Source organism: Canis aureus, chromosome X (genome assembly GCF_053574225.1).
Source record: "Canis aureus isolate CA01 chromosome X, VMU_Caureus_v.1.0, whole genome shotgun sequence".
In the NCBI taxonomy this organism is placed as follows: domain Eukaryota; kingdom Metazoa; phylum Chordata; class Mammalia; order Carnivora; family Canidae; genus Canis; species Canis aureus.
This window is the reverse complement of record NC_135649.1, coordinates 120,955,822-120,983,700: the sequence shown is the minus strand read 5'-3', so window position 1 is coordinate 120,983,700 and position 27,879 is coordinate 120,955,822. Positions and strand designations below refer to the sequence as shown.

The 27,879-nt window shown below is 41.7% G+C and overlaps 1 protein-coding gene across 12 annotated transcripts in view; it reads right to left on the bottom strand.

Moving 5' to 3' along the window:
- Window positions 1-27,879, bottom strand: part of NLGN4X (neuroligin 4 X-linked) — a 361,845-nt gene that overhangs the window by 111,032 nt on the left and 222,934 nt on the right. For 8 of the 12 annotated variants that reach the window (XR_013374957.1, XM_077889032.1, XM_077889033.1 and 5 more), the window contains 2 exons: window positions 14,200-14,259; window positions 10,981-11,133 (listed from right to left, as the gene is read on the bottom strand). Coding sequence is in view for 11 of the 12 variants with exons in the window: in XM_077889032.1 (XP_077745158.1) it covers window positions 10,981-11,133; window positions 14,200-14,259 (213 nt within the window). In the remaining variant the exon portion in view is untranslated. The remainder of the gene's footprint in view (window positions 1-10,980; window positions 11,134-14,199; window positions 14,260-27,879) is intronic. The other 4 variants (XM_077889036.1, XM_077889038.1, XM_077889039.1 and 1 more) reach the window with 1 other exon arrangement.

Below are 27,879 nucleotides of genomic sequence, written 5' to 3'. Positions count from 1 at the left end.
ATGAATATAGATGTAAAAGCCCTCAAGGAAAAAAACACTAGCAAACCACATCCAGCAACATGTAAAAAGGATTATACGCTGTGACCAAGTGGGATTTATCCTACAATGTATGTTAAGGTTGATATTAAAATCCTGCTTCATGTAACGTATTACAGCAATAGAAAACAGGACAAAAACCATATAATGATGGTTTAAAACATCGAGTCAAAATGGAGCAGGTCTAAAACAAGACCTAAACTATATACAACTCTTAGGAAAAAAATACAGAAGTAAAGGGGCGTCAACTCACATGAAACGGATGTTTTATACATAACACAAAGTGCAAAAGCAAACAAAAGAAAAAACACGTAAATCGAACTTCCTCATGATTACCGTATAATAAATTAAAATTGTATTTTAAAATTGCCTCACCATTAAAATACAATAGATTAAAATAAAATGAAAGGTGGGGAGGAAACGCAGAATGCAAGTACATATTTGCAAATAGATCCTATATCTGATAAATATGTATCTAACATGTTCATTTGAAAAAAAAAACAAGTTTGACAACTCAATAAAAGCTAAGTAAAATGGGCAAAGATTCCAAACAGACATCTCTCCAAGGAAGATACATGACCCATAAGCCCGTGAAGAGATGCCCAATGTTATAAGGTTTCAGGGAAATGCACATCAGATGCACCGCTTCACACCCACTAGGAAGGATCCAGTCCAAAGTTAGATGTTAGCAAGCATGTTGGCGAGGATGTGGAGAACCTAGAACCTCTATGTCGATACAAATGCAGCCACGTTTGAAAAGAAATCAGAAGTTATTCAAATGACTAAACAGAGTTATCGTCTGGCCCAGCTGTGCCACTCCTAGGTAAACACGCGAGAGAAACGCAGACGAATAGTCACGCAAAATCTTGTACGTGAATATCCAAGGCACATTGATGCATAATCTCCAAATAAGTGGGGACAACCCAAATGCCCATCAAAAGATGGCCCCACAAAATGCATCCTATCCATATGATGCACTAGTATTGGGCGTAACGAAGTCCTGATAGATGCTCCAAGCGACAGCATGGACCAACGTTGAAAACATTCTGCTCCATCAAGGGAATCAGATACGAAGACCACACAGTATGTGATTCCATTTATATGAAAATGTACGGAAAAGGCAACACCATCGAGATGGGGTATTAGGGATGGCCTAAGTCTCTGGGCGCTGGGGGATTCGGTACTGGGTTTGGTTTTGGAGGGATGACGATATACAAAACTCAGGTGGGGTTGATGGTGGTGCCACTCTGTGAATGTACTAAGGGCACTTAATTGCACACATTAAACGCACCTGGTGTTCAACGAGGTTTAAATAAAGGATACGGATGAGAAGGTACAAGTGCAGACAAGCCCAGTGGGTCATTTACGAGACAATGAAGAAAGACAAGGATGTGATAAAAGCTGTGAAAAGGATTTGGGGGGCCAGAGGAAGTGCTTAGGGCATCCGAGTGGTCCTCCAGAGAACAGTTGCGATGAGATATGATGAAAAAGGAGGAGAAGGGCTAACTGGGCAGAGACAAGGGGACGAACCAAGAGCATAGAAAAATGAGAAGAAGCTGTGATGAGTAGGTGCCATTCGCTCGGGATGCTTTTTTGGAAAGATGGGACATCCGTGCATGCTTTGCACGAAGAAGTAGCGCAGAAAAACACACGTGATATTTATAAAGGGTGTTAAGTTGATGCTTAGGAGAGAAGAGAGGGAGCAATGAGGGGAAAAGAGATTCAGAGGTCCCGAAACGCACGGTAGATCTCGGAGAGCAAAGAGCAACAGGGTCATCTACCGTGTTCTCGGGATATTTTAGTGAAGAGGCGGGGGTCGCTCGAATGGTAGAAAAGGTTTCTGAGTCTGAACGGGGAGCATTTCCTTATTCCAAAGCTGTTCTTTCAAATCTGGCACAGATCCCAGTTATACTGGGTAGAAATGATGGTATTTCTCTGGGATATCAGGTCGTGCATATGTGTACACTAAGCTGTGGACCTTTGAAATGCATTTATGCCGGCCAGCTGCTTGCGACTGCACCCATTTCACAGGACGCAGCCACCCCTCCGCGACATCTGAGCCCATAATCAAAGCCGTCATAGTGAATGGGACAAAAGTCGATCCATGAGCAGAATCAGCAGAGCCTTGCACCTGATGTACCTGCATAAAGACTTTTTAGCTTATCTGCATCCAACGGCTGTTAACACCAACGGAGGGTTGCATGGGGTGTTCTACAATATTTTTTCTTTTTCTTTTTTTTTTTTTATGCTGGGACTCGCACACTTCCTTCCAGAAAGCTGTTACTTTTTTTCTAACTAAAGGATACACTCGTTTAAGCATTAGACACAACACACCGGATCAATATGCTACAATGTAATTTAATCTGAGAAATATATTCATAGTGCCTAACGTGCAAGGAGTCGGCCCCTATCCAACTTGCATTTTTCTCCCTAAGAAATTCACTCTGAATTTGCCCCTTGTGACCGCCAGCTCCATGCTCCTAAGGCCAATGGACTCATGCAAGATCGATTGGGCAAAGCCAGGAAGGGGGCCTGGAGACTACGTCCCTGCCTGGCGTCCCGGGCATGACATGCGTGCATATGAATGCATTCCTTCTATGCTTCCTGCAAACTAGACTGTTATGGGGTTTTTATGGGATTTCCAGGCAAACGTCTGCACAAAAGGAGGCTGGTCTCTGGCCAGAACTGCAAAGCCAGGGAGTGCTGCGTTCAGCCCGGTGGTCAAGTCGCTTCCCACTCAGATTGCGTTTTGGAGATTTGTCTGTCATGCGACTTGAAGAGAAGGCAGACAAGATACCCAGGAAGCGTGGAGGTATTTATCTTCGTAGGGATTGTTTAAACACCATTCCTCTGACAGAACCATCGCCAGAATCTTAATCCCCAGCCCACGCCAATCAAGCTCATGTATTTCGATTTGCAGCTTCTCCCTGGAACATGCCACCTTCCGCCGGGGCGCAGGTGCCCATCCCGGCCGTCCTCGTCTGCACAATGATGCCTTTGTGCCTCTTCTTCCCCATACAGACAGCAGCCACCTGACCTTTAACAGCTGAAAAGGATCAACTGTTCATACCCTAGGTGTGAAGCAAAAGGAAGGAAACATCCAAAGGAAAGAAGGTAGCTTCTTTAGCTTCTTTTTTTTTTTTTTTTTTTTTTCCGGATTAATAATCTGAAGAGACTCTGCAGACGTTCCCAGGAAAAGAGGGTTTTTAAGGTACATCCCACGTGACTGCTAACCCAAGCTGCCATGATACTCTGCAGATAATGTATTTATTCAATAGATGCCTCTACCAAGTGTGTCCCAACATTTTGACTTCCAAAAACCGCTATGCACATGAAAGAGCAAATGCCACCTTCCTTTAGGGAATTCTGAATCATTCATAAAGGACCAAGGGGACCCTCCACTGCGTGGCACAGGCTGGTCAACAGTTTTGCGCACGTGAGATTAAAAGAAAAATGTGGTTCTAATGTCTCCCCCGCCATCATTTTCTTCACTCAGAAAAATCGCTTCAGATCCCTGGGTGTCTCCACTCGCCTTTGAACAGGGAGGGAGCTTCTTTGCAGGGTTGGTTATGTCCACCTCTCTGTGAAGGCGGCCTCCCCGTTACAGGGCCTTGGCCCCAGTGAGTGGTTTCTGCATCTGCTCCCAGGGTCCCCTCAAGTCAGGACTTCTTGCTGAAAAAATCAAGTCAATGCAGTGGGCGTTGCCAGCCACCAGGAGGCAGAAGAGGAAAACCCAAGCCAACGGCCACCAAGGATGGAACAGGACCATGAACTTGTCCACTCCCGGGGTTCAGGTTCTGCACCAAGAACAAAGATCAGATGATGGTGTTTCCAAGTGAGGACTGAATGTGTAGAAACTTGCCAATGAAGGAGACAATGAAATTGTCGGACAAGTTGGGGGGCGGCGGGCATTTCTTGGTTTTTCTTTTTGGCCAAACCAATGCTCCCTTGTGCAATGTACACATCTTATAACTTTTATCTGGAGTGTATGTGGCTCCTGCCCCACCCCGTGCCACCTCCCAGCCCAACATAGAAAGACACATGAGCAACCAATGCCCCAGGGACACCCAGAGCCTGTTCCCAGGAAGGCCAATCACCTCTACCACCCATCACAGAAGACACTACACTAAGGGTTCCTATGGTGTCCACCACCGACTTCCAATATCCCAGATTTTGCATGCTCCCACACAATTTCTCTTGCCTCTCGATCCTAGCTCCTGCCATTTGCCCCATATTCTTTTTACTTTTCTACTATTGCTTATTTTTCCCTCAATGCAACGCTTCACCTTTCCGCTCTACCCACTGAACTTTTTCACCCCATTTTCAATGCAACTCTTCCAGTGGGAAATCCTATCAGGGCAAAGCTGCCAGGAGAGGGAACATGGAGTTAGGAGGGTAGCATCAAGATGTGCAGAATCCTTGAAGGGGGAAATTATTTTTTCCCTTTACATACACGCTCATGAACTCTTCGGATCAATAGGATGTGTTGCATTTGTACTTTACAACAAAATGCTTTATAAAGCATAAGAACAAAGAAAATACAACAAAGAGTCTAAGAAAACAAAACATGGAAATTAGCAAATAGTGAACATCTTTAACTTCCAAAGAAAGAGGGATGGATGTAGGTCTGCACAGCACCTTGATGTTTTTCAACAGAGCTGCACAAGGCATCATTATAGGGACCCACCAAATTGTCATAGACGCAAAATGCTCATGCACGACGCACTCACTATACAATTCAGATCATAGGTCTTTATAGGAACTTGTCAATCCTGTGCCTCAAGGATTCCCAGACTCTTCCTACGGAGTCGAATCTCACATGGAACGCCAACGTACCGAATGCATAAGACTGAAACTTCTCCAGCTGATGTCAAAGAGATGCTTCCCAATGCCACCCACCCAACCCTCCATTTTGGATGGAAACCAAGCCCTCACCAAGGAGACCAGAACCACAAAGGAGGATACGCCACTGCAGTATGCATATGGCTCACATCACGTGATTCGTAATGTCACTGCTCTCTGTGCTCTGCAAGTAGACCACCTTTAGGTGGAACCAGTTCTGTGTTGAAATTCAAAGAAGTCATGAGCTCCCTGCACCTAAGCGAAGGTATGCAAGTACTGACTTTAAAAACAACTTTCAGGACACCCCTGCACAACCTTCCCCGAGACAACATTTCAGAGTAGCTCTAACACCTGAAAAACAGCAGGTGTTCCTGATACTTTTTTTGGATCCTGGAAAAAGTCAGTTACATAAATCCATGGGCAACATTTCTTACGGCTGTTCAATACCCGTCAGGTGAGAAATCTGTTGAAGTCACCATCTGGCTCAGCAGTGTTGACTCCATGATGGGCAATATGCAACAGACAGGCGATGAATGGGCAACAGCAGTCACGCACAGCACTGGCTGATAATGAGTTAGATCTATGACGCCAAAGAGCTCTTATGTGACCCATTGATGGGTTGGGGTGGATCGCACACCACTGGCTGATAATGAGTAAGATCTATGATGCCAAAGAGCTCTTATGTGACCCATCGATGGGTTGGGGTGGATCGCACACCACTGGCTGATAATGAGTTAGATCTATGACGCCAAAGAGCTCTTCTGTGACCCATCGATGGGTTGGGGTGGATCGCACACCACTGGCTGATAATGAGTAAGATCTATGATGCCAAAGAGCTCTTATGTGACCCATTGATGGGTTGGGGTGGATCGCACACCACTGGCTGATAATGAGTAAGATCTATGATGCCAAAGAGCTCTTATGTGACCCATCGATGGGTTGGGGTGGATCGCACACCACTGGCTGATAATGAGTTAGATCTATGACGCCAAAGAGCTCTTCTGTGACCCATCGATGGGTTGGGGTGGATCGCACACCACTGGCTGATAATGAGTAAGATCTATGATGCCAAAGAGCTCTTATGTGACCCATTGATGGGTTGGGGTGGATCGCACACCACTGGCTGATAATGAGTAAGATCTATGATGCCAAAGAGCTCTTATGTGACCCATCGATGGGTTGGGGTGGATCGCACACCACTGGCTGATAATGAGTTAGATCTATGACGCCAAAGAGCTCTTCTGTGACCCATCTATGGGTTGGGGTGCATAGCACCCTCGCTGAGCACCCTAATAACAAACAAGCAAACAACAACCTGCTTGGAGGCATAGAAGACTATACCATAAGCATCAAATCATAATTTTGTGTCTAGATTAGCGATAAGTGTGTCAGACATTTTTTCATGTGATTATAGAAGCCAAATCTGATGTGAAGGAGGCATTTGGTGTCCTAACTCACTTGTGGTTTACCTGATTCATGCAATACTCTGATTGGTGAGGCTGGAGGTGGGATCTAGTGGAAAAACTAGAGCTGTGGCTTTTGTCGGCTCTGGATTGCGATCCCAGAACTGCTCCCCCTCAGGTGTGTCACTGTGAGTCAACCCTATCACCTCCAAGCCTTTGTTTCTTTGTAAGTAAGGCAAGCAAACTCCTCCAGCAGGGTTTGTGAGGATTAAGTGAAAAGCTATAGCAATCCAGTGCTGGGCACACTGCAAGGCTGTCTTTGAGTTGCTGCTAATGCATAGGGGTCAGAGCATTTTGAAGCAAAAGTCATTTAAAGCATTCACGAAGCATCAGGTTGCAGGGCAACCAAAAAGGTAGTAGTAATGCCATGGGAGGTCGATGGAAATGGATATTTGAAGAATTAACCGACTGTAGATGCAAAGGCAGGTGGGAGACAATGAGGAAATGGAGAGGCAAGAGCCACCAATAAATAAATCCCAGGTGTTTCCATCAGAAAGCATGAGAGATGAGATTTCTCCTCTATATTGAAGGTCTTTAAAAAACAAACAAAAAAACCAAGAGGCAGATTTGATGGAATTCAAGTGTTGGATATATATGCCTTCCTGAGGACCAAGGTGTAGACCTTGACAAATAGGAAATATGTTTCTAAAAGAGCATCTTCTCTGAAAATAAGGGGAACACCAGCTCAATCACCAGACTTGAGGCCGGCATGACAGCGAGGACAACCCATCCCCGTTTGCCCAAGATGACCCCAGTCTATCAGTAGCATATTAACAACTCTCCCAATATCCCGAGCTAGGCGGGCGATGATGCAAGACCATGTCACGCAGTCGTGATGAAAGAAAACACTCATGTTTCAAAAAGCAAGCATGCAGATCCTCACACTTATACGACAAATGTCTTATAATAATAATTATTATTTTTTTGCATTGAAGTCCAGTGTACAGGGTGGCATTTGATAGATACCAGGCATTACATAGTTGGCCAGCGGCAATCGCTGTTGTAGATCAATGATGACACTACTCTGTTGTCCGGCGATACTAACACAAATGGAGATGACAAGGGGACCCGGTGTCCCGGATGCCGGTTCTGGGCTGGGTTTTTGCACGGTTTGTGCAATCGTCTTGGTAGGCAAGGAATGCTAGCAAGTTCTCCGGACACTGACGGAATTGGCTGCCTTCCTGAACATCACCGCACAGACACGGGGTGCGGCAGGACTCTAGTTCACGTCTTGTACATTCTGGAATCCATGTTTGTTCCATGTACCAGCCTCCTGCTTGTAGCACCCTTCCTCTTGTTAACCCTCTCTTCTGAGTGGGAAAACGGCATTTATTACTGCATAGAAATGATGATATCCAGCGATATTTTTCCATTTCTGAGACAGGAAAAGAGCATTTATGCACTAATGACTTTTTGAACAAGAAACTCAATATTTCAACGTTTTGCTCAAAACACATCTACTCGACTCAAAAGCACTAATTAGAGCGTGCGTCGCAGGCCTGTTGTGCCATTTTATTTGATCATCTTTTTAAATATCTGGATCCCAATGGTTTAAAAATATTTCTCTAGCCTCAAAATAGCGGCTTCCTTGATGCTACAGTACGAGTCGCGGTTTTTCAAGAGGATGGGAGCGAATGCACCGTCCCTGGTCGAGATAAACTAAGTCACATTTAAAAATCTCTACCACTGTTTATAATCAGTGAAGTTGGCACATGCCAGCCGGGCAAATAAAAGGGGGTCTGTGGTGTTCTTAGCGCCTCCACAGTAGCTCATTCGCGGAATGTAAATAGACTGGCATAGAGATGCTAAATTGATTCTTTGATTTCCATGTCACCCATCCCAGCTCCCTGTTACCTCGCACCACGATTTCTTTTTTAACATTCAGTAGCAAAAGGTAGACTTAAAATGTTTCAGTGAGAAAGACTCTAAAGGCAAACTTCTTTTCTTGAATGATATATAGGTATATATGTGTGTGCGTGTGTGTATAATTCACAGATGGATCATGAATGCATAATGCACATATGTGTGCATAATCCATAATCTCCATTTTCTTAAATTCTATATATGAATATATATGTGTGTGTATGATTCATACATGGATTATGAATCTCTAATATCAATATATATGTCTGTGTATAATCTATATATGGATCATGAATCCATAATGCACATACATATGTGCATGCATAATCCAAAATCCCCACATTTTCTTAAATTATATATATGAATATATATGTGTGTGGATGATCCATATATGGATCATGAATCCATAATATCAATATATATGTGTGTATAATCTATATATGGATCATAAATCCATAATGCACATATATATGGGCATGCATAATCCATAATCCCATTTTCTTAAATTATATATATGAATATATATGTGTGTATATGATCCATAGATGGATCATGAATCCATAATGCACATATATGCGTATATAATCCATAATCCCCACATTTTCTTAAATTGTATATATGAATATGTGTGTGTGTGTGTATGATCCATATATGGATCATGAATCCATAATATCAATATATATGTGTGTATAATCTATATATGGATCATGAATCTATAATGCACATATATATGTCCATGCATAATCCATAATCCCTACATTTTCTTAAATTATATATGTGAATATATATATATGTGTGTGTGTGTATATGATCCATAGATGGATCATGAGTCCATAATGCACATATGCATGCATAACCCATAATCCCCACATTTTCTTAAATTATATGAATATATATGTATGTGTGTATGATCCATACATGGATCATGAATCCATAATGCACATATGTGTGCTTGCATAATCCATAATACCCATATTTTCTTGAATTATATGTAGATGCACGCATGGATTTACATGTATGTATTATGTGTGTGTGCACATGGAGTATGTGTATGTGCATAATCCCCACCGCATTTTCCAGATCTGCACGTAACTTCACAAACAGGCCAAATTGATAAGAGATCACCATGTAGAGCTGCTTAATACAGCTCAGCGTGAAAGGGGGACAGTCAATGTCCCTTGAAAAGGAACCTCTTCAGGAGCGTGCACACATCGTGTCTGTCACTCCACCAAAGCAACAACGTGTTCCATATCCTCGCTTCATTCAGAAAACAGAGCCCGGAGCTCGGCCAGGTGGGCTGCTGCCCGTGGCCCACAGCCGCTGCCTTTCGAAGGGCTCTGCTGCTGCTCCACGCGTGTTTCCTCTCTCTCCTCTTAGTGAGAAAGGGCCTTCATAAGAGATCAAGAAACACGATTTCCTGCTCCAAGCACGAGTGGCCAAGGCAAGTGCCCAGGGGCTGCCGAGAAACATCCAGGCATACATGCCCGAGTGGCTACGTGACAGCGGTCGAAGGGAGTCCACGGAGACCCCGGAAAGAAGAAAAAGAAACCGAAGTTGCACTACGACTGGGCTCCTGACGCTAAGGCACTGCATTTCCCTTACTGTAAAAAAAACCAATGGGGAATTTTGGAATTTTGAGGGCTCCGCGGATGCTCCAAAAGGCACAACTTTGCAAAACACCCAGGGGGGGTGCATTTGCCCTTCTCAGTTACAACTGCATTGCTGCCAGGCGTCCCACTCCATGGTCTTTCCACGGGTCTTCCCTACGTGAATGGTTTCACATGGAAATGAAAAAAATTTGCTCAAAATAAATTAAAACATCAAGGCGAAAATAAAATTTTTTTTTCCTAATATTTGCCTACTTGGAGGGCATATTCTCAGCTGTATTTTTTGTTTCCAAGGGCTCCATCTGTGCACTTTATTTTATTTTTTATTTTACCGTCACCACACCTCAACATACACGTTTCCCTCGGTAGAATCACAATGTCACAGACTCAATTTGTAGCACCGTCTTAATGCATCGTCGCCCTAAAAATGAACATTTTTTTTAACGTACGCCTAGGAATATCAGTCATAAAGCATACAACAGCAGACAAAACTACAAAAACTCTCAAAATATTGCCCCCACCCCCACCACGGCCAAATGTATATTTTTTTAAGCTCCCACTGGGGTGGGGGGGATCCATGAAAACAATGAAGAGTTCCACGGGCAGATTTCCGTGAACTTAGCCAGCGTCTGTTCATTGTAAATATTAAACGTGCAAAATCCAACTAAGAGCTGAGCTCCATTCTGTGCAAATAGAATGCTCACCGCGACCCCACAGCAGGCCCCCAGCACACTCGGATGACCCCTTGAGAAATCAGGGGAAAGATTTTCCAATGCAGAAGCAGCTCCCTGACATACCTACGTGACCCCAAAAGAAAGCTAATGTCTGTGGCCACCATCACCTGTGCCCCAAGTGTCACCCGTCAGCACATGGGTTCGCTCCACAGAGCGGAGACCCGTCCCGAAGTATCCTCTCCGCCCAAAGACAGGAAAGCGCTTTAAACGAACTTTCATCAGACTCTGGCCACCTCGGAGTCCGCCTTCATTTGAGGAAGGTTCCCTGGAATCAATTCAAGAATTAACAACCGCAAGCTAAGAAAGCGGGCCGTGGCCCGTGAAGACACGTCTCCTGCCGCGCACGGTGGCCCCGGAGAAACAGGACTTCCTAAGGAGTGGATGGACCCGGTTCGAGTCTGTTCCCATTGTGACTGACACGAGGCCATCACTTACCCAGGATCCCCAGCCGGTAGTTAATGGTGATGACGATGACATTGCCGTAGCTTGCCAGGACGCTGCCGTCTATCATGTTGCCGGTGCCCTCCATGTAAGACCCGCCGTGGATGTAGACCATTACGGGCTTCTTACTGTTCTGATCATGGATGTCTGGAAAAAAAGCCAAGTAAGGAAACACAATAAAAAATCACACGATTAACTGATGCTAAGGACAAAGGGCATGGGTTACGTCCCCCCCCGGTTTGAGCGGAAGCAACCGTGACTCTATTTCTGAAGTGTATGCACCCCGGTAAGACTCTCTACGGAAACTGCTCAATGTCATTATATTCTCTCCCCCTAGAGCTGGCATTCTGAGGAGCATACAGACATCTGGACTAATATGAATGCACATGTACATCTCTGCATAAATCTAAAAGGCTAAAATATAGAGAATTTCGGTGAAATCCTTATTTCCTAAACAGTGCTCAAATCCTCAACGCTGACCTACTGAAGTAGCACGTGGCATTATATTTTCAGCATCTAAGTGTGAAATCAGCCTCAAAATGATGATCGACTTTGCGGTATCCCTGCCCTCCTAATTCAAAGGTGAGCTCGCAGGTTGATTTCCAACGTCACAATGAGAACACAAGAGCAGCAGCGAAACGGTAAATGCTCCACACGGGACAGATGATGACAAAAAGCAAAGAGATGGTTAAAAAAGTATCCACAGAACAGAGACAAGTGACGTCGGAAACGAAGCAAAGCAAGATGTCCGAGCAAATGTCGTTGCTTTCGATTAGTGGCTGCGGTCATAGCACAACATATTTAAGTGACAAACATGAAAGCCGCGTAATAAAAATGACACAACATTCTGGCCTGGAGATGGAATTACTGAAATGCTACATATTTTCCAAAGGAATATAAACCCCCATGGTGATTTGCAACCAATGGGTACCTTAGTGATTACTCTGTTGCTTTATTTAGCAGGGATATAAAAACAATGTTTTGCAATGGTCTGGAGACCATGTGTCCATTTGCGGAGGCCGCTTTCTACAAACGTGTTGATTAGATAACCTGTTTTATCAGTCCTTATGCTTATGTCAAATGTTTAAGAAGTCTGACCTCAGTGATCATTATCTCTGGATATCTGTAGGCAATAGATACACATACGTGTGTAAATAATTTAAATATCTATATGTTATCGAAAGAAACCCAAATGGACCCATGTACATTCATTTTCACCATTTTATCAATCAAGGTTTGTTTCTCCCCCTCCTAATTCACAAAGACACTTCTGAAATCTCAGAAAGGCTTATTTTAAGGACATGCACCACTATCATTTAGACGGTGGCTGCTAATCAAATGAATTGTGATCACAATGTCGAAATGAGTTCTTTGGCTGCCTTACCAAGGCATGCAGAAGGCTCCAGAAACCCACTGGTCACAGTCAAGTACAGAAAAGAGTATTGTGTTGGGGCCCCTGGGTGGCTCGGGGTTAAGCGTCTGCCTTCGGCTCAGGGCGTGACCCCGGGGTGTCAGGATCGAGTCCCGCATCGGGCTCCCCACAGGGAGCCTGCTTGTCCCTCTGCCTGTGCCTCTGCCTCTCTCTGTGTGTGTCTCAGGAATAAATAAATAAAATCTTTAAAAAAAAAAAAAAAAGAGTATCGCAGCCTCATGTCTCTGCAGATACTGAATAGATCACAGAAGAGATCTTATTTTCTCAAATACAATTCAAATATAAAGTCAAAGTCCTTTATGGATCATCTATTCATCATGCACTACGTGCAATTTTGAAATACACGGCTGCCTGGGCAGGTGTGGCGTCTTGTGTGATCTACTCCGCTCTCTCTGGCTGCGGATGGAGTGGATTTGACCTGATTTTGTTCACCAGTACTGGCTGTCGGCTACTCCACTGTGGAAAAATGTAGGGGACTGCTTAAAGGGGTTTCCTTGGAGAAAGGGCTAGGTTGACATCTCTGAGTTTTGCAAACACAGAGAACAAGGTTCTCAGGAACTTGAGGTAGTAATAACCAGGTGTTGTATTAATACAAATTAAAAAAGAAAAAAAAAGAAATCATAAGTCATTGGTATTCAGTGAAAATTAGGGGGCATTTTCCGGTAATAAAATGGCAGAGAGAACTCACCACCTGCTTCCCTGCTTTATATTGCCTTTCAGCCCCAAACTCAAGGGACATTCTTCATCCTCTAAATAAATGGAGGTCCGTGCATTTTGCTCTTTGGATGGGAGAAATGTGCTTCTCACCCACCCCATAGAGCCTTCACAGCAACATTGGACGTTCTGTTTTATTTCTCGGAAACAGTCTTTTCTGCTGAAGGCATGAGGATGCCATGTGCTCCTTGTCACTGAGAGGCTACTATCTATCTTTCATATTTCCAGAAGCATCAATTTACTCCTGGCGGCTAATTTGTCAAGTAACTTGAGATCCTCCAAGAAGCAACGTGAACATTTAGGGAGAAGGGGTGAAAAAACTTTTCAAAATAGTCATGGTGTGAAAAGGGAAATGTATAGATCTAGGGGCTTTGAACTTTTTTTTTCCCCAGAACTATGCTATTCCTGCCCCCCCCCCCCTTAAATGCCTGCTAAACAGCAGCCCTCAGAGAAACAATATCTCATTAAAACACTTTTTCTTGTATTTCACTGTGAGCCAGAGAAGATTCTTTGAAACCTATTTTTAAATCCGTAGGTTTTTAAAAAAAAGGAAACAGAAACAAACAAAAGCAGAAATGCTAGACACCCAAAAAGTCGTATGAAGGTGTCTCACAGAGTTTGGCAGCTTGTAGTAGGAATTAAGAAGACCAAAGCTCCAAAATACAATATGACTTACAAAATAACCTTTGGAAGGAAGAGAAGAAAGTATACATGCATGTTCTAAAATTTTGGTTTCTCTTCTTATGACCAAGCCAAAAAAAAAAAAAAGAAAAAAAAAAGGAAAAGGAAAAAGAAAAAGATGGGCTTCCTTGTAAATAACATTATTATTATTTTTTACTCACTTTCTATTTAGAAATGTTTATACTTCTCACAGGTGGTTTGGATTCATCTATAGGGTCCTTGGGATTAAAAGGGACAGTGGTTTCCAAACAAGAAGAAAATAAAGAAGCACACAAAAGTGTACTCATTTCAGAGAAGGGGAGGAAAAAGAGATTGAAATAAAAAAAAATAGAGAGATAGATATAAAATCATGCATCAGGGTTGAGCTTTGAAAAAACAAAAAATACCTTCATCTTCACCACGGTCATTACTGGTTATATCATCTGCGTGTTTCTTTGTGTTGGCTCCTGGGGTCATATTGAGAAGGAAAATAAAGGGAAAAAAGAGATTCAAAAACAACAGGTTTGCAAAAAAATCAGAAGAGAAAGAGATACTACCCAGTAAAAGAAAAAAAAATGTCACACAAAAAGTTGAAATTTATTACATTTGGATTTCAAAAAAATGAGGTAGGGCAATGCAAAATGCATAAAAACATAAAGATGTCAAAAAGAACAAATTCAAAATGTTACTTGCAAAAAACATCCTCTACCCTGTGAAAATGCAGTTTGGGGGTTAAAATGATAGTACTGCAAAAAAAAAGAAAGAAAGAAAGAAAGAAAGAGCTAATGTGAGTTTGAAAAAAAGAAAATTAAATCATTAAAAAGGATTTCCCACATTCTTAAAAGAAATGCACATGAAGTATTCAATGTTCCCCTAAATTTTAACGTTATCATGTACATAAATTCATGAAATGTTCCCAATACACTTTGGTTAGTACATTCCATAATGTAAGAGAAAACACATTTATGCAGTAAACACAGAAGGACTTTCAATAAATACTTAAAATTGACATTCGTTTCATGCATAAGAAGTTAAAACAGAGCATTTCAAATACAAATCAGAAATGTTTGTTAGTTACTTAATTTAAATCATGCCATTCACCTCTCACCAGTGGCTAGAGAGCTACTACCTAGTACTTGCTCCTGTTTACTATAAAAACAACAACAAAACTACCATTTTCATTAAGGTTTTCTTAAGACAAGAGAAAACAGGATCCATCATGTTCTCTGTGTTTGAAACCGTTATTAAACACTACTTCAGTGTCATTGCTCGTTGGATTTAAGATAAATAAAGAGCCACCTACCTTGATGACCTGGAACGAAAGCCACATAAGAATCTCCACGGAGACAAAATATGGGGAGGTGGGGGCGCCCCTCACTACACCAAAGAGACTCATGCATTCTGTATGCAGGGCACCATTTTGGTTTTTCACATTTTCCAGATACAACATGCTAAAACACTCGATATGGCCTGAACTGTTTGGTTAATTAGCTCAATTGTCTTCTTCTTATAGACAGACATAGCCCGGGGAATGCATATCCCAGATCCAGTAACTTCCAAAGAGCCTGAATGACATTCTTCTGGAAGTTCTACACAACTCAAAGGAACCCATCGCGTTTCGAAACCAAGATTTGGAGTTGCTGGTCTTGTAGGTCAGTTATGGCTCGCATGCGGTCCATGTTATGTGGGTCAGCATCTCTGCACGAGCAGACCTGGGTGGGAAAACTGATTTGTTGGTTTTTGAGGCTTAAATATTGATTCTCACTGTAGATAATTTCAAGTGACCGATATGAGGTCATTGAAGACAGCTGTGAAGACACGCCTGGGACCTCTTGAACCTCCGGGCTACCAGTAATTCAACCCAAACTACCTAAAAGTAGAGTTGAGTCTTGTAGGAACCCATCTCTTCTCCTTACAACACGTTCTTTTCCAAACCCTTAGAAAGCATCATGACCCTGATTATGTCAATCTACTGCAGTCATTAGCTTGATATCAAAATCTATATATATCCAATAATCCCACTGCATTTACATATCCAAAAAAAAAAAAAACTCAAAAAAATCAAATGAGTTTGACTGTCTTTGGGGCTGCTTTTGTCAGGGTTTATCAGTATAGAACCTATCTCAAATCGAACTCATGGACTTAAATTTATGATGAAATTGTGTAGAGAAGCCCAAAAGGGATGCTTTTCCTAAGGAACAATACACAAAAACTGTTTTACAAAACGAGTCCTCTCATTTCTGAAAAAAAAAAAAAAAATCCCATTCATTCTTGGAAGGAGATTGTATAAGATTCTATCCAAACAGGTCACTTCTTTCATTTAAAAAAAGAAAGGAGGGGATCCCTGGGTGGCTCAGAGATTTGGCGCCTGCCTTTGGCCCAGGGCGTGATCCTGGAGTCCTGGAATTGAGTCCCACGTCAGGCTCCCGGCATGGAGCCTGCTTCTCCATCTGCCTATGTCTCTGCCTCTCTCTCTCTCTCTCTCTCTCTCATGAATAGATAAATAAATAAATCTTTAAAAAAAATAAAAAATAAATAAAAACTAAAAAAAGAAAGGCTAGAGAAAAATCAAGAGGTAGTCAGATGCCACAGAGTGAGAACGTGCTCCCGGAGTAAGCTCCTTCCTTCCAACAAAACATGTTCCTTGCAAATTGGCCTCCCTGTAGTTCTAACACAGCCTCCGGAAAACACGCAGGCAACGAGAAGAAGGCGTTCTTTAATGAAGACCCCCGACCTGCACTTTACCCTCCCCAGGAGCCTCTTATAATCCTGCCCCTGCCTGAATGTTCTTGTTCGGGATCGGTTTTCTCTTCCGTGCTGTGGCTGGGAGCACAGAATGACCCGTGCCTTGGCGCTGGCCCAAACAAAGGCCATTCTGCAAGCCAGGTGTGAGGTGAGATACATGCCAGATCCCTCGCTTAAGACCCACCTCTCTGTGCCTTCAGGCTCACTGTGCAAAATGTTTTCTGAAATTTTATTTAAATTCCTTTTGCCTAAAAATAGTATAACACCCAATGCTCATCTCATCACGTGCTCTCCTTCATGCCAGTCACCCAGTTGCAATATTTAAGGGATCTGAACTACGTCTCAGGGCTGGATGAGAGGCACTGCTCGGGGGACATCCCCCCACCCCCCCAAAAAAAGCAGAATTCTAAAGATTAATAAAGCTTTCACAATCTTCATAACATAGCTCCATTGTCGATTAAGTAGTAATCCAGAATAACCTACAGCCTCTTTGATTCCTTCCCAAATTTCTTTGTTAACCAAAGTGTGATTTTTAAGAGCTTGACTGACATATAATGTACATACATGAAATCAAGTCATCAAACCGTAACATTCGATGATTTTTAAAATGGAGTTGTGCAACCATCAGCATAATCCAATTTTAGAACATTTCCATCAACCCTCTGCCCCCCTTAAAAATGATTGTGTCTCATTACAGGGTCCATGTGCCTATCTTGCATCTCACTAATCGACTCTTTCTAGATTGGTCATTTTTGAGTGTTTTGTATAAAAGAGGTCATATAATACGTAGTCTTTTGTGTCTGCTTTCTTTCACTTAGCATAATGTTTCCAAAGTCATGCACGCTGTAGCAGGAACCAGTTCTTTCATCTTTAATATGGATGAATAATACTGCACACTCTATGGAGACACCAAATTTTGTTCTTCCATCCATCAGCTAAAGGCCATTTGTACTATTTTCACTTGGTGGCCATTAGGAATCGTGCTGCTATAAATATTTGGGTACAATGTTTTTGTTTGGGTATATGGCTGTTGGGTAGATATCTACGAGTGAGATTATTATTTTATAGGGCAAAGTGACATTTAATGTTCTAAGAAACTGCCGGACTGTGTCCCAAATCAGCTGCATCATTGTGCATTTCCATCAGCGCATATACGGGCTCGAGCTTCTGCATCCTCTAGCCAACGTTGTGTTATCGTTTCGGTTTATAGCCATCCTAAAGAGCGTGAAATAGTATCTCCTTGTGGTTTATATTCTGGAGCTTGCTAATGACGTAGTGACGTCCAGCATCTTCTGTACCATCGTCTTTGGTGGGATGTCTGCTCAAGTAGTTTGCCCATCTTTAAAAGCAGATTCTTTGTCCTCTGTTGTTGAATTTTTCAGATATAGGTCTTGGCCCAGAAATGTGACCTGCAAATTTTGTCTCCCATTCTGGGTCATCTCTTTCGGTCTTCTCGATGGTGTCTTTCAAAGTGCAAAAGTTTGCTGTTTGATTTTGATGAGGCCAATTTTATCAATTTTCTTTCAACGCTTGCACTTTTGATATCATCTCTAAGAAATCCTTGCCTAACCCGTGACCCTGAAGATGTTGTCGTATGCTCTTTCCTACACATTTAAGAGCTGTAGTTCTTACAACTTTCAATTATTTGACTATGAGGTTAGGGTTGAGATTCATTGTTTGCATAGGACTATGCTATTTTTTCGGCACCATTTACTGAAACACTAACTTCTCCTTCATTCAATTCTTGAGATACCTGGATGGCTCAGTGGTTGAGCATTTGCCTTCGGCTCAGGGCATAATGCCGGGGTCCTAGGATGGAGTCCTACATCAGGCTCCCTGTGGGGAGCCTGCTTCTCCCTCTGCCTGGGTCTCTCTGCCTCTCTCTGTGTATCTTTTATGAATAAATAAATAAAAATCTTTTAAAAAATAAAAATAAAAAATTCTGGAGACACCATTGCTGAAAACCAGTTGACGATAAATGCTAGGATTCTGTTTATTTCTGGGATCTGTTAATTATATCCCATCCCGTGTGTCTATCCACATGAGTCCCCAACTGTAATGATGACTATAACTCTAGAGTATGCTTTAAAATGGGGAAGGAGAAAGCTCCAGCCTTCTCCTGCTTTTTCAAGATAGTTTGCTTATTCCAGATCCTCTGCCTTTCCACAGAAATTTTTTAAATAAGCTTGTCAACTGAAGGGAAAAAATATCACCCACTGAGATTTTGACAGAAATTATTTGCCCGACCACAATTTTGAACTAATTATATATAGCGGAGTGTGACCCAGAAACATAATTAGATACCACCTTTAATGTACTATGTATATTTAATTTTTCACCCTTTTGTTCTTTTTTTAGTAAGCTGTTGCTATATTTTTCCTTGTAAATATAACTAATTAAATGGCCTCAAAGACAACAGACTTCTCTAGAATATCTAATTTACTAAGAATCATGAACTATGGGGGAAAAGGTTCTGCTGGGATTTATTCTAGAGTAAACCCATTTTTCTGCGTGCCAAAAAATGGTATTTCAAAAGCTATACACACCATGAGTTTTTTCTTCCCTCTTCACATCTACACTTTTCCCCAAATATCAGAAAAATATTTCTTTGCATCTAATAGCCTATCAACCTCCATTGGGAAGTAGCTGTAAATATTAAAGGGAATACTTAAGCAACTTCAAACAAATGTATAGCTGTTCCATTATTAAAATTTAAGTATGATTTTATAAATAAAATATCTCAATGTCCCTAGCCCTGAAGGATGTCCATCATTTTTTCATATCCGTTCTTCTGATGTTCCTTTTTCAGGCAAAATCTCCATCACTTTCTAAAGTAAAGCTATGTAAACGAGTACTTTGTATCCTAATTGGAACAGAAATACTTTGTAGAGAATTCAGGAAAGGCAGACCAAGGTGAGGGGGAAAATGACAATCCTCTCAGTGCTGCTGTTAATATTTTGAGGATAGAAGTAATTTTGTATTTCCTCTTTTTACTATGCATTAACTTCATTGCCACTGATGTATGCAAGTCATCAAACACAGTCATCAGATAGTGTGAGGCGATCACATTACTTAAGCAAGAATATAAAGAAATGATAGAACCGAGACAACCCCTGGGGTTGTTGCTCTTAGGGTGAGATATTCTACTGAAAATGTATGAAATTGTGTTGAAATGTGTAGCATGAGATACTATGTTGAAAATGTATCGAAAATGTAGCATGAGATACTGTATTGAAAATGTATCAAGGGATCCCTGGGTGGTGCAGCGGTTTGGCGCCTGCCTTTGGCACAGGGCGCGATCCTGGAGACCCGGGATCGAATCCCACGTCGGGCTCCCGGTGCATGGAGCCTGCTTCTCCCTCTGCCTATGTCTCTGCCTCTCTCTCTCTCTCTCTCTCTGTGACTATCATAAATAAATAAAAATTTAAAAAAAAAGAAAATGTATCAAAAAGATATTGAAAATGTAGTCTTTGGATAGTGTGAGGCAATCACATGATTTATGCAAGAATGTAAAGAAATGATAAAACCGAGAAAACCCTTAGGATTGTTGCTCTTAGCCTGAGATTGTATTGCAAATGAGTTTGCAGTTATATCTTTTTTTTTTTTTTGTCTCTTAAGAGTGCAGATTCTAAGTGCAGGTTAGCCTTGTTATCTTAAATACAAAAAGAGCATGTCTTAGCTAAATGCATTAGTTTCATTAACAGGGGAAGTAGTGTAATGGGTTATGGTGGAAATAAATGCATTCCTGGCCATCACGGATGTGTGTGTGATTGATTAGTTTGTCACTTGGCCCTCTCAGAGGAATACTTCTTTAATCTTCTAATTTAATAACGGGCAATAAGCTGAATGGGACCAGCCCACGACAAATGGCCCATGCCTCATTACTTAATTCACTGGTAAACCCATTTGTCTTACAAACCTGTATTGACCCTTTAAATATGCTAGCCTTGACCACCAACAGGCTCTAACCAGAATAAATACTCCACACATAAATTTCAACACGTCTTCGAACGTTTACTTGAACACGATTAGCTCAGTGAATCTGAAACTTAACAGGGAACACTTAATCTGAGAGTTTCATCGAAAGCACGTGGAGTTTGGACCGAGCATGACCTACGGAAAAGCTGACTTTCCACCTTTGAAGGAATCAGCCTAGCTCTGTTTTGTTTTGTTTTTTTTTTATTCCTGAAATCAGAACATCTGAACAAGATGGGATTTCACTCAGTGAAAATGTGTGCAAGTCTGGGAAGCCTGGCAAATGCAGGCCTCAATGAAGGGGTTTGGAATACCTCTTGGTTACACAATGCATGGCGGTGCAAGACAGCAAGAGCGGCCATGGGCAGCGAAGACCATCCGTGTTTAGTGTGGAAGGAGGATTGTGGGTGCTCAGAGAGCCTTAGAAAGAGAAGATGAAGAAGTTGACTACATGAAAGTGGATTTCTCTCAAGTCATCAGGAGGGTTGTGATTGGAAACAAATTTTAGGAGACCTCTGCTCCAAGGACACATGAAGGGATACGTAGACATGCAGAGTTACAGACTGTGGTCTTGGGGTCAGATACCTACAATTCACCCCACAGATAACAGAAATAATTGGAGGGTTTTTCTTTTTTTTTTTTTTTTATGTTTTCTTCTTTTTCTCTGACTGGCTTTGGAAGACAGAGTGGGAGAAATAGGAATAATATATTTTTAAATTTCTTTTGGGATTCCAAATGTATGGGTCTCTGATATACATTTGTGTTTTTTTTTTTTTATTAAGATCTCAAGGCATTGCATGGCCTTACATTAGCATTTTTTGTTGTGAATCTGGTTATTGAAATGCCTCCGATCAGGGAATAAAAGACAAATCCTATTAGATTGGAGTCTCTCCTTTTTATTAGAACGTTCAGCCGAGAGAATATATTACCTCCCCACACAATCTCCATGAGTTGGAGATTAAATCACAATGCATTTAAAAGCTGGAACTAATTTAATATGGGATTATGCTACATGTGTTTTCTGCACCTGTATTTAGAAAACTCATGTTGAAAATGAAACTGGTTTTTATTTGACCTGAGATAGGTCCAGAGATGTTGTGTAATAAAAAATGATAAACCTCCGTAGGTGTATATGTAGGTATGTATAGTCATTCTCCCGGCCAAGAGGTTCTGGAAGATTTTGAGTTCTTTGGCATAGTTTTAACTATAATAAAAGCTTCTTTCTGTAGTCAGAGCACAGGTGCCGGTGACTGGATGCGTCTCTACGCCAGGAATTTCTGGTTATGGCCCAGGCATTACAGGGAGCTGAGACCTTTGGCTTATTGTCTCTTTGCTGTCGACGTAGAGCAATAAACTATGTACATCTCAGAGCACCTTGTCTATTTCTACCGATCAAATCTGTCAAGTTGCCTTTGGCGTTCCTTGTCTGTGTGTCTGACGTGGGGACGAGTGCACAACCATCCCCTAGAAATGAACTTTGTTTAGATTCATGCAGAATCATCCCCCTCTGCAATTCCTGAGTGTGTTGTACCAGAGATGCTAAGTGAATGTCCTCAGTGAAGGTTCCTAAAAATATTTTTAAGAAGCACATGTCAGAATCTTTGGAATGCAGGATAATATCTTTAAGTGCAGGCAGGGACTTTTGCCGCTAGGTCTGCTTTTGAACTCAGCTGACTGGCTACAGAAGAGCTGTTCCTTGCTCTCTCTGTCAGGGAGAGACAAAAGGATGTCATGATACAGACAACACAACTGTCAACCAAGAGAAATGTCTCTCATCTGTTTCTCAGTGTGCTTATGGTCACTGGACACATTCTCAATAAAGGACTCTGTGATTGGCTCAAAATATAAATTTCCATGTCCTCTCCCAGGAAAATATGGCACCATCGCCAGCTGCTAACACACCAGTTGGGGCCAAGAAAAAGTGAAAGGAAGAGACACAGGTCACCCCCAAGCCAAAAACGTTATGAGGGATCACATGTCTGACATATTTTAATCACCGCTACCAACCAGACCAGCATGTCCCAGTTGGGGACCTACCCCTTCAAGTCTCGGTTTTGCAAAGAGGATGTAGAGAACAACCAGTCAGCCCAAAATGGACACAGACGTCATAAAAGGGAAATAAGCTGTTGTTGCTGTTGTGAGCTGCCAAAATTGTGGGCTCTTTTGCTGAGCAGCCCAACCATTTGCTTCTTTCCCTGAGATATGCATTGACACACACTCACACACAACACACTCACATACATGCAGCATGCATACTTAGAGCAGCACACAGCCTCCTAACATCCCAACACACACCTCGATCCAACAAATCATTTTAGATCAGAAATGCGTCTGGCTCCCCAGTGCACTCGAAATTTGCAAGTCAACGCCAACATGGTAGTTTTCCCTTTAGGTGCGTGTTTACTGTTACAGAAAATAACTTTTTTGGGGGGGGTGGTACTTGGCACTAATTAGTATGTAGGTGACTATACTGTAGTTTAAAAAAGGGAACATCAACATACTTCATAGCTACGTATTTATGGTGACTAAGAACACCACTATCATGATTATATGCTAAAATAACTAAGACAAGGAAGGGGCATCTTGGCGGCTCAGTCTGTAAAGTGTCCAATTTTGGCTCAGGTCATGATCTCAGGGTCATGAGATCGAGTCCTGTGTCAAGCTCATGCTTAGCACAGAGTCTGCTGGAGATTCTCTCTCTCCCCCTGCCCCTCCCTCCACTCATGCTCTCTCTCTAAAAAATAAATAAAAAATAGTTAAGATGAGGAAAAAGTCCACTATTTATTTCAGTCATCAGGGATTTTCTGAAGAAAGAGCTTAAACGAATCACATATCCAGAAATACCACTATGCACAACTTTCCTTCACATCTGCTGGTTCTCCGGTTAACACACAAATGTTGTCTTCCACAAAGCAAGCACTCCATAAATATTGGCTCATATTATTGCTGGAAGTGGTATTATTTCTCATGGCTCCCTGTACATTTTGCTGCACTTTTCTGCCTCTCAGATATTGCTCCTGCAGCAGTTTCTTCCTAGCATCTGAGATGATGATTGATTGAACCCCTCCTCCCCAAACTTACTCTTCAACTTTGAAAACTGATGAACGCCTGGTCCTGGGGCCATCAAATCAAGGGCATATCCCCCAGGTTCTACTCCTCAAAGTAGAAATCCTCTCTTTATTAATGTCTTCAGCAGCATTTTGTGGGTATCCCTGTTACATTTGAGCTGTATGTTGATGATGTGCTCCCCATGAGGAGAGCAGGTGCACCCTTGTCCCTAGATCCTTTACTGTGCAACCCAAATCACGTAGAATGTCCATCAATGGGTGACTAGATAAAGCAATGTGGTATATTATCGATTTTGTATATATATATCTCTAAATCTACAATCCATATATATCACATATACCCACAGTGGAATATTATTCGGGCATGAGAAAAGAAGGAAATCCTGCCATTTGCAACACCATGGATGAACCTTGGGGTTTTGCATTACACTAAAGCGAGATAAGCCAGACAGGAAAAAGACAAAAGCTATGTGATCCCACTTACGCGTGAATTCTCAAAAAGCTGAACTGGTAAAAATAGACAGTACAATGGCTGTTCCCAGGGGCTGCAGGTGGGGGAATTCCATTTAGGAGTCAGAGAAGGGAGATACGATTGATATCCACATTTTGTTTGCCTTTTTTATTAAATAAAATTAAATTTTAGGACAGTTTTTGATTTAGAGAAACATCATCAAGTTAGAGAGTTTCCCTATGCCTCACACCCAATTTGCTCTAGTATTAACACTGAACATGAATCTGGTTCATTTGTTATAATTAATGAGCCAATACAGAAATATTATAATTAACAAAAGTCTGTAACCTATTCATTTTTTTTCTCAGTATTTGCTTAATATCCTTCTTTGTTCACCTTCCATTTCAGTCCTCAAGGCTCCATAAGCTCTTCTTGGCTATGAGAGATTCTCAGTTTCCTTGTTTTTGATGACTTTGAAGTTGTTTTTTTAAAGAATTTATTTATTTATTCATGGGAGACACACACACAGAGAGAGAGAGAGAGAGAGAGGCAGAGACACAGGCAGAGGGAGAAGCAGGCTCCATGCAGGGAGCCTGACGTGGGACTCGATCCAGGGTCTCCAGGATCACGCCCTGGGATGAAGGCAGTACTAACTGCTGAGCCACCCAGGCTGACCTGATCTTGACAGTTTTGAAGACCTCCTTTCCAGGAATTTTGTAGAATATCCCACAAATGGCTTTTGTCTGGATTTTCCATGATTCGATGGGGTTATGAAATTTGAGTGGGGGGAAGCTTCCACGGGAGCCCACAGGTGCCCTCCTGAACACATCATGTCAAGGGTGCATGGTTGTCACCATGACTCATCACTGGTGATGCTGGCCTTGAACACCTGGATGAGGTGTGCTTGCCAGGTTGCTCTACTGTAAAGTTGGAACCTCTCTCAGTATCACATTCTTTGGAAGGAGATTAGCACACGCAGCTAAACCTCAGGAGTAGAGGTTGAAGGCAAGGCTCTCCATAAATTATCTAGAATGTGTCTGCATGGGAGATGCATTCAACTGCCCCATGGTAGGGAGAATAACATCTCCCATTCCCCCAAAGAGAACCACATTCTAATCCTCAGAACCTGAGGATACGATACGATATGTGACAAGGAGGAGTGAAATTTGCAGATGCAATTAAGAGTAATAATCAGCCAACATTTAAATAAGGGAATTATCCAGGATTATCCAGATGGGTACAATGTAATCAAAAGTGGATTCACAGTGGATCAAAGAGGGGGCAGTCAACCAAGAAGGGCAAGTGTCCTCTATGATTGAAAAAGACAAGGAAGACATTGGATCCTAGATTCTTCAAAAGGAATGCCATCTTATCAACACCTTGATTCTACCCAGTCAGATCCATTTGGGATTTCTGACCTCCAAGTGTATAAGATAAATTTATGTTGTCTTAAGCCCATAACAATGCGGTGAGTGGTTACAGCAGAAATAGGAAACTCCTAAGGCCTGATTTATTTATTCATTCAGGCCTTTATGTCAATATGAGGTAATGGATATTTATTTTATACTTTGAGTTATTACCCACTACTTATTTTGTTCCTCAAATAACTGCTGAAGCATTGACCACTGAGAATGCTTTTATTTGACTTCTGTGCCCCTTTGATATACCCCTATCATTGCGGTTTAGTTTGGGTTTTATTTGTTTTTTTGTTTTGTTTTGTTTTGTGTTGTTAGCAGTTACTGTAAAGTGCTCCAGGCTCATCGTGTCTCTTTCCTGACCCATTTCTAGAATGAGACACACTTCCAAGGAGCCCAGATTCCTTCTATGTGACATCTGCATTTTAGAAGTCGAGAAGCTGAAGGAGACCAAAAGTGGGTGACTTGCCCAAAGAATGCAAGACCTCCTTGGTGACTCAGCTGATGGTTACGTAATAGCCTTCAGAGTACACGTTTGGGTCTATAATTCATACTAGCTGGTGACAGAGTAAAAACGTTCACTCATCCTGCTGGTCTTTCTATTACTATTACTTGATGCAAAGTGATGGGTTAGTCTCTGGCGAGGTAGCTTCGTTTTGCACACCACATAAATGATAAAACACAGGGATGATTAAGCCCTAAGACGTTATTTAGGTATACAACTAAGCCAAGGATGGGCAGCTGGTGTTCGGAGAAAGGCACTACCCGGATGTTGGAAATTATGGTTTGAAGGAAAGAAGATGTTCTAGAAGAGGAGTCGATGCAGAGACCTGTCTGACTGGGGGTGAGTCTCTAAATCATCAGAGTATCATTCATCAAGTAGAGCCATTCGTTGGGCAAGCCTGTGGCAATGAGCATGAAGAACACACTTGTGTTTCAGATATAGTCCTACGCGTTGGTGATAAGAGATTTTTAAGATATGGCAAGCCATTGCCCCCCAAGGACTCAGAATCCCTGGGTAATGCTGTAAACATAAAATACTTCCCAGCTTTATTAAACAAATCTTGATAATATCTAATTTACCTTGATTTCTATATTATGATATATTTACATTAGCATTGTATTATTTCCGAAAATAATGCCATGCGGTGATTGTACGATGGGATTTTCTTTAATACAACTGTTTAATCCCATACCCTTAATGACTCTAAGCCAATCAATTCATTCTATTATAAACCCATAAAGCCTTTGCTTCGGGCCAAGATGTAAGCTTAATATCTCTCTAGGTGTTTACGGATTTATGCTAAATGAGTTCCATTTTTAAAAGCATGTTATTTTGAGATCCACAGACAAAGTCATTGCCAGCTTAATGATTTCATTTCTTTGGTAATTATATGCAATTTTAGGTATTTATGAAAATCTTTCCAGATAATGGATTTTGGTTTATATTATTATTACTTTCAGTTTCAGAAACAGGGAATGATGACATTCAGCTCAAAATATTTAACAATATAAAAAAGAGTTAGTAAGAAGGTGGTAAATAGTGTTAAAATATCTTTAAATACCGGTCCTTTATTGAGAAAACCCATTCTTGCTGCCATGGCCACATCTGCCTGCTGGTCAATATCTCAACCAGCTCTCAAGATTTGGATAAAACCTCTTCTTTGCAGGGTCCTCCCCTAAGAAGTAACTTCCCAAGTATAGTGTCTAAATAGCATCCTGATGCAAATTTCCCAACGGGAACACCCATAAAAAGAAGGAAAAATGTGAGCATCATAGTAAACCAAGAATAGCAGAATACCTAAAGGTTATGCCTGGTGGGTTTCTATTGATTCCATTAAGGAGCCTAAAGAGAGCTCAGCCTTGCTCAAGGATCTCCCCAAGGCACTGCCACATTGGGAATTGTTCTAGTAACGTGATAGGAAATAAAGCGAAGAACATCTGGGACCACCTTGCAAATAGCCACATATCACAGAGAATACGTGCCTTTCTATACAAACCAAAAAAAAAAAAAAAAAAAAACCTAGGAAATGTATTCCAGAAATAGACATTATTTCAGGAAATCTCCTGCCTCCAAACATCTCTATGTATACATTCAAATTGGACAAAATCTAAGCCAGCCAAAACATACAGGTGAGAGAGCTGGTTGGTGCATGCAAATGGCTAGTTGCTGACTTCTGCAGAGTTGGACAATTCAGGAAAAGCCCTGAAAGCTCTCTGTTATAATCTGCAAACTCAGCTGGTACAGAGTATTTGAGTGTCAACTAAAATTTTGATTAACTATTACTTCACTAATACTTCATATTGACAAATACCCTTAATGTCCTGGTAAGGGACAGTGCCGCCTGGAGGACTACCTTGTTGAAAATGGGATTTGAGGGTTGGTTCAATGGGTCACTAACTGCAACGTATAAGGCGACTCCCAGGTATGTG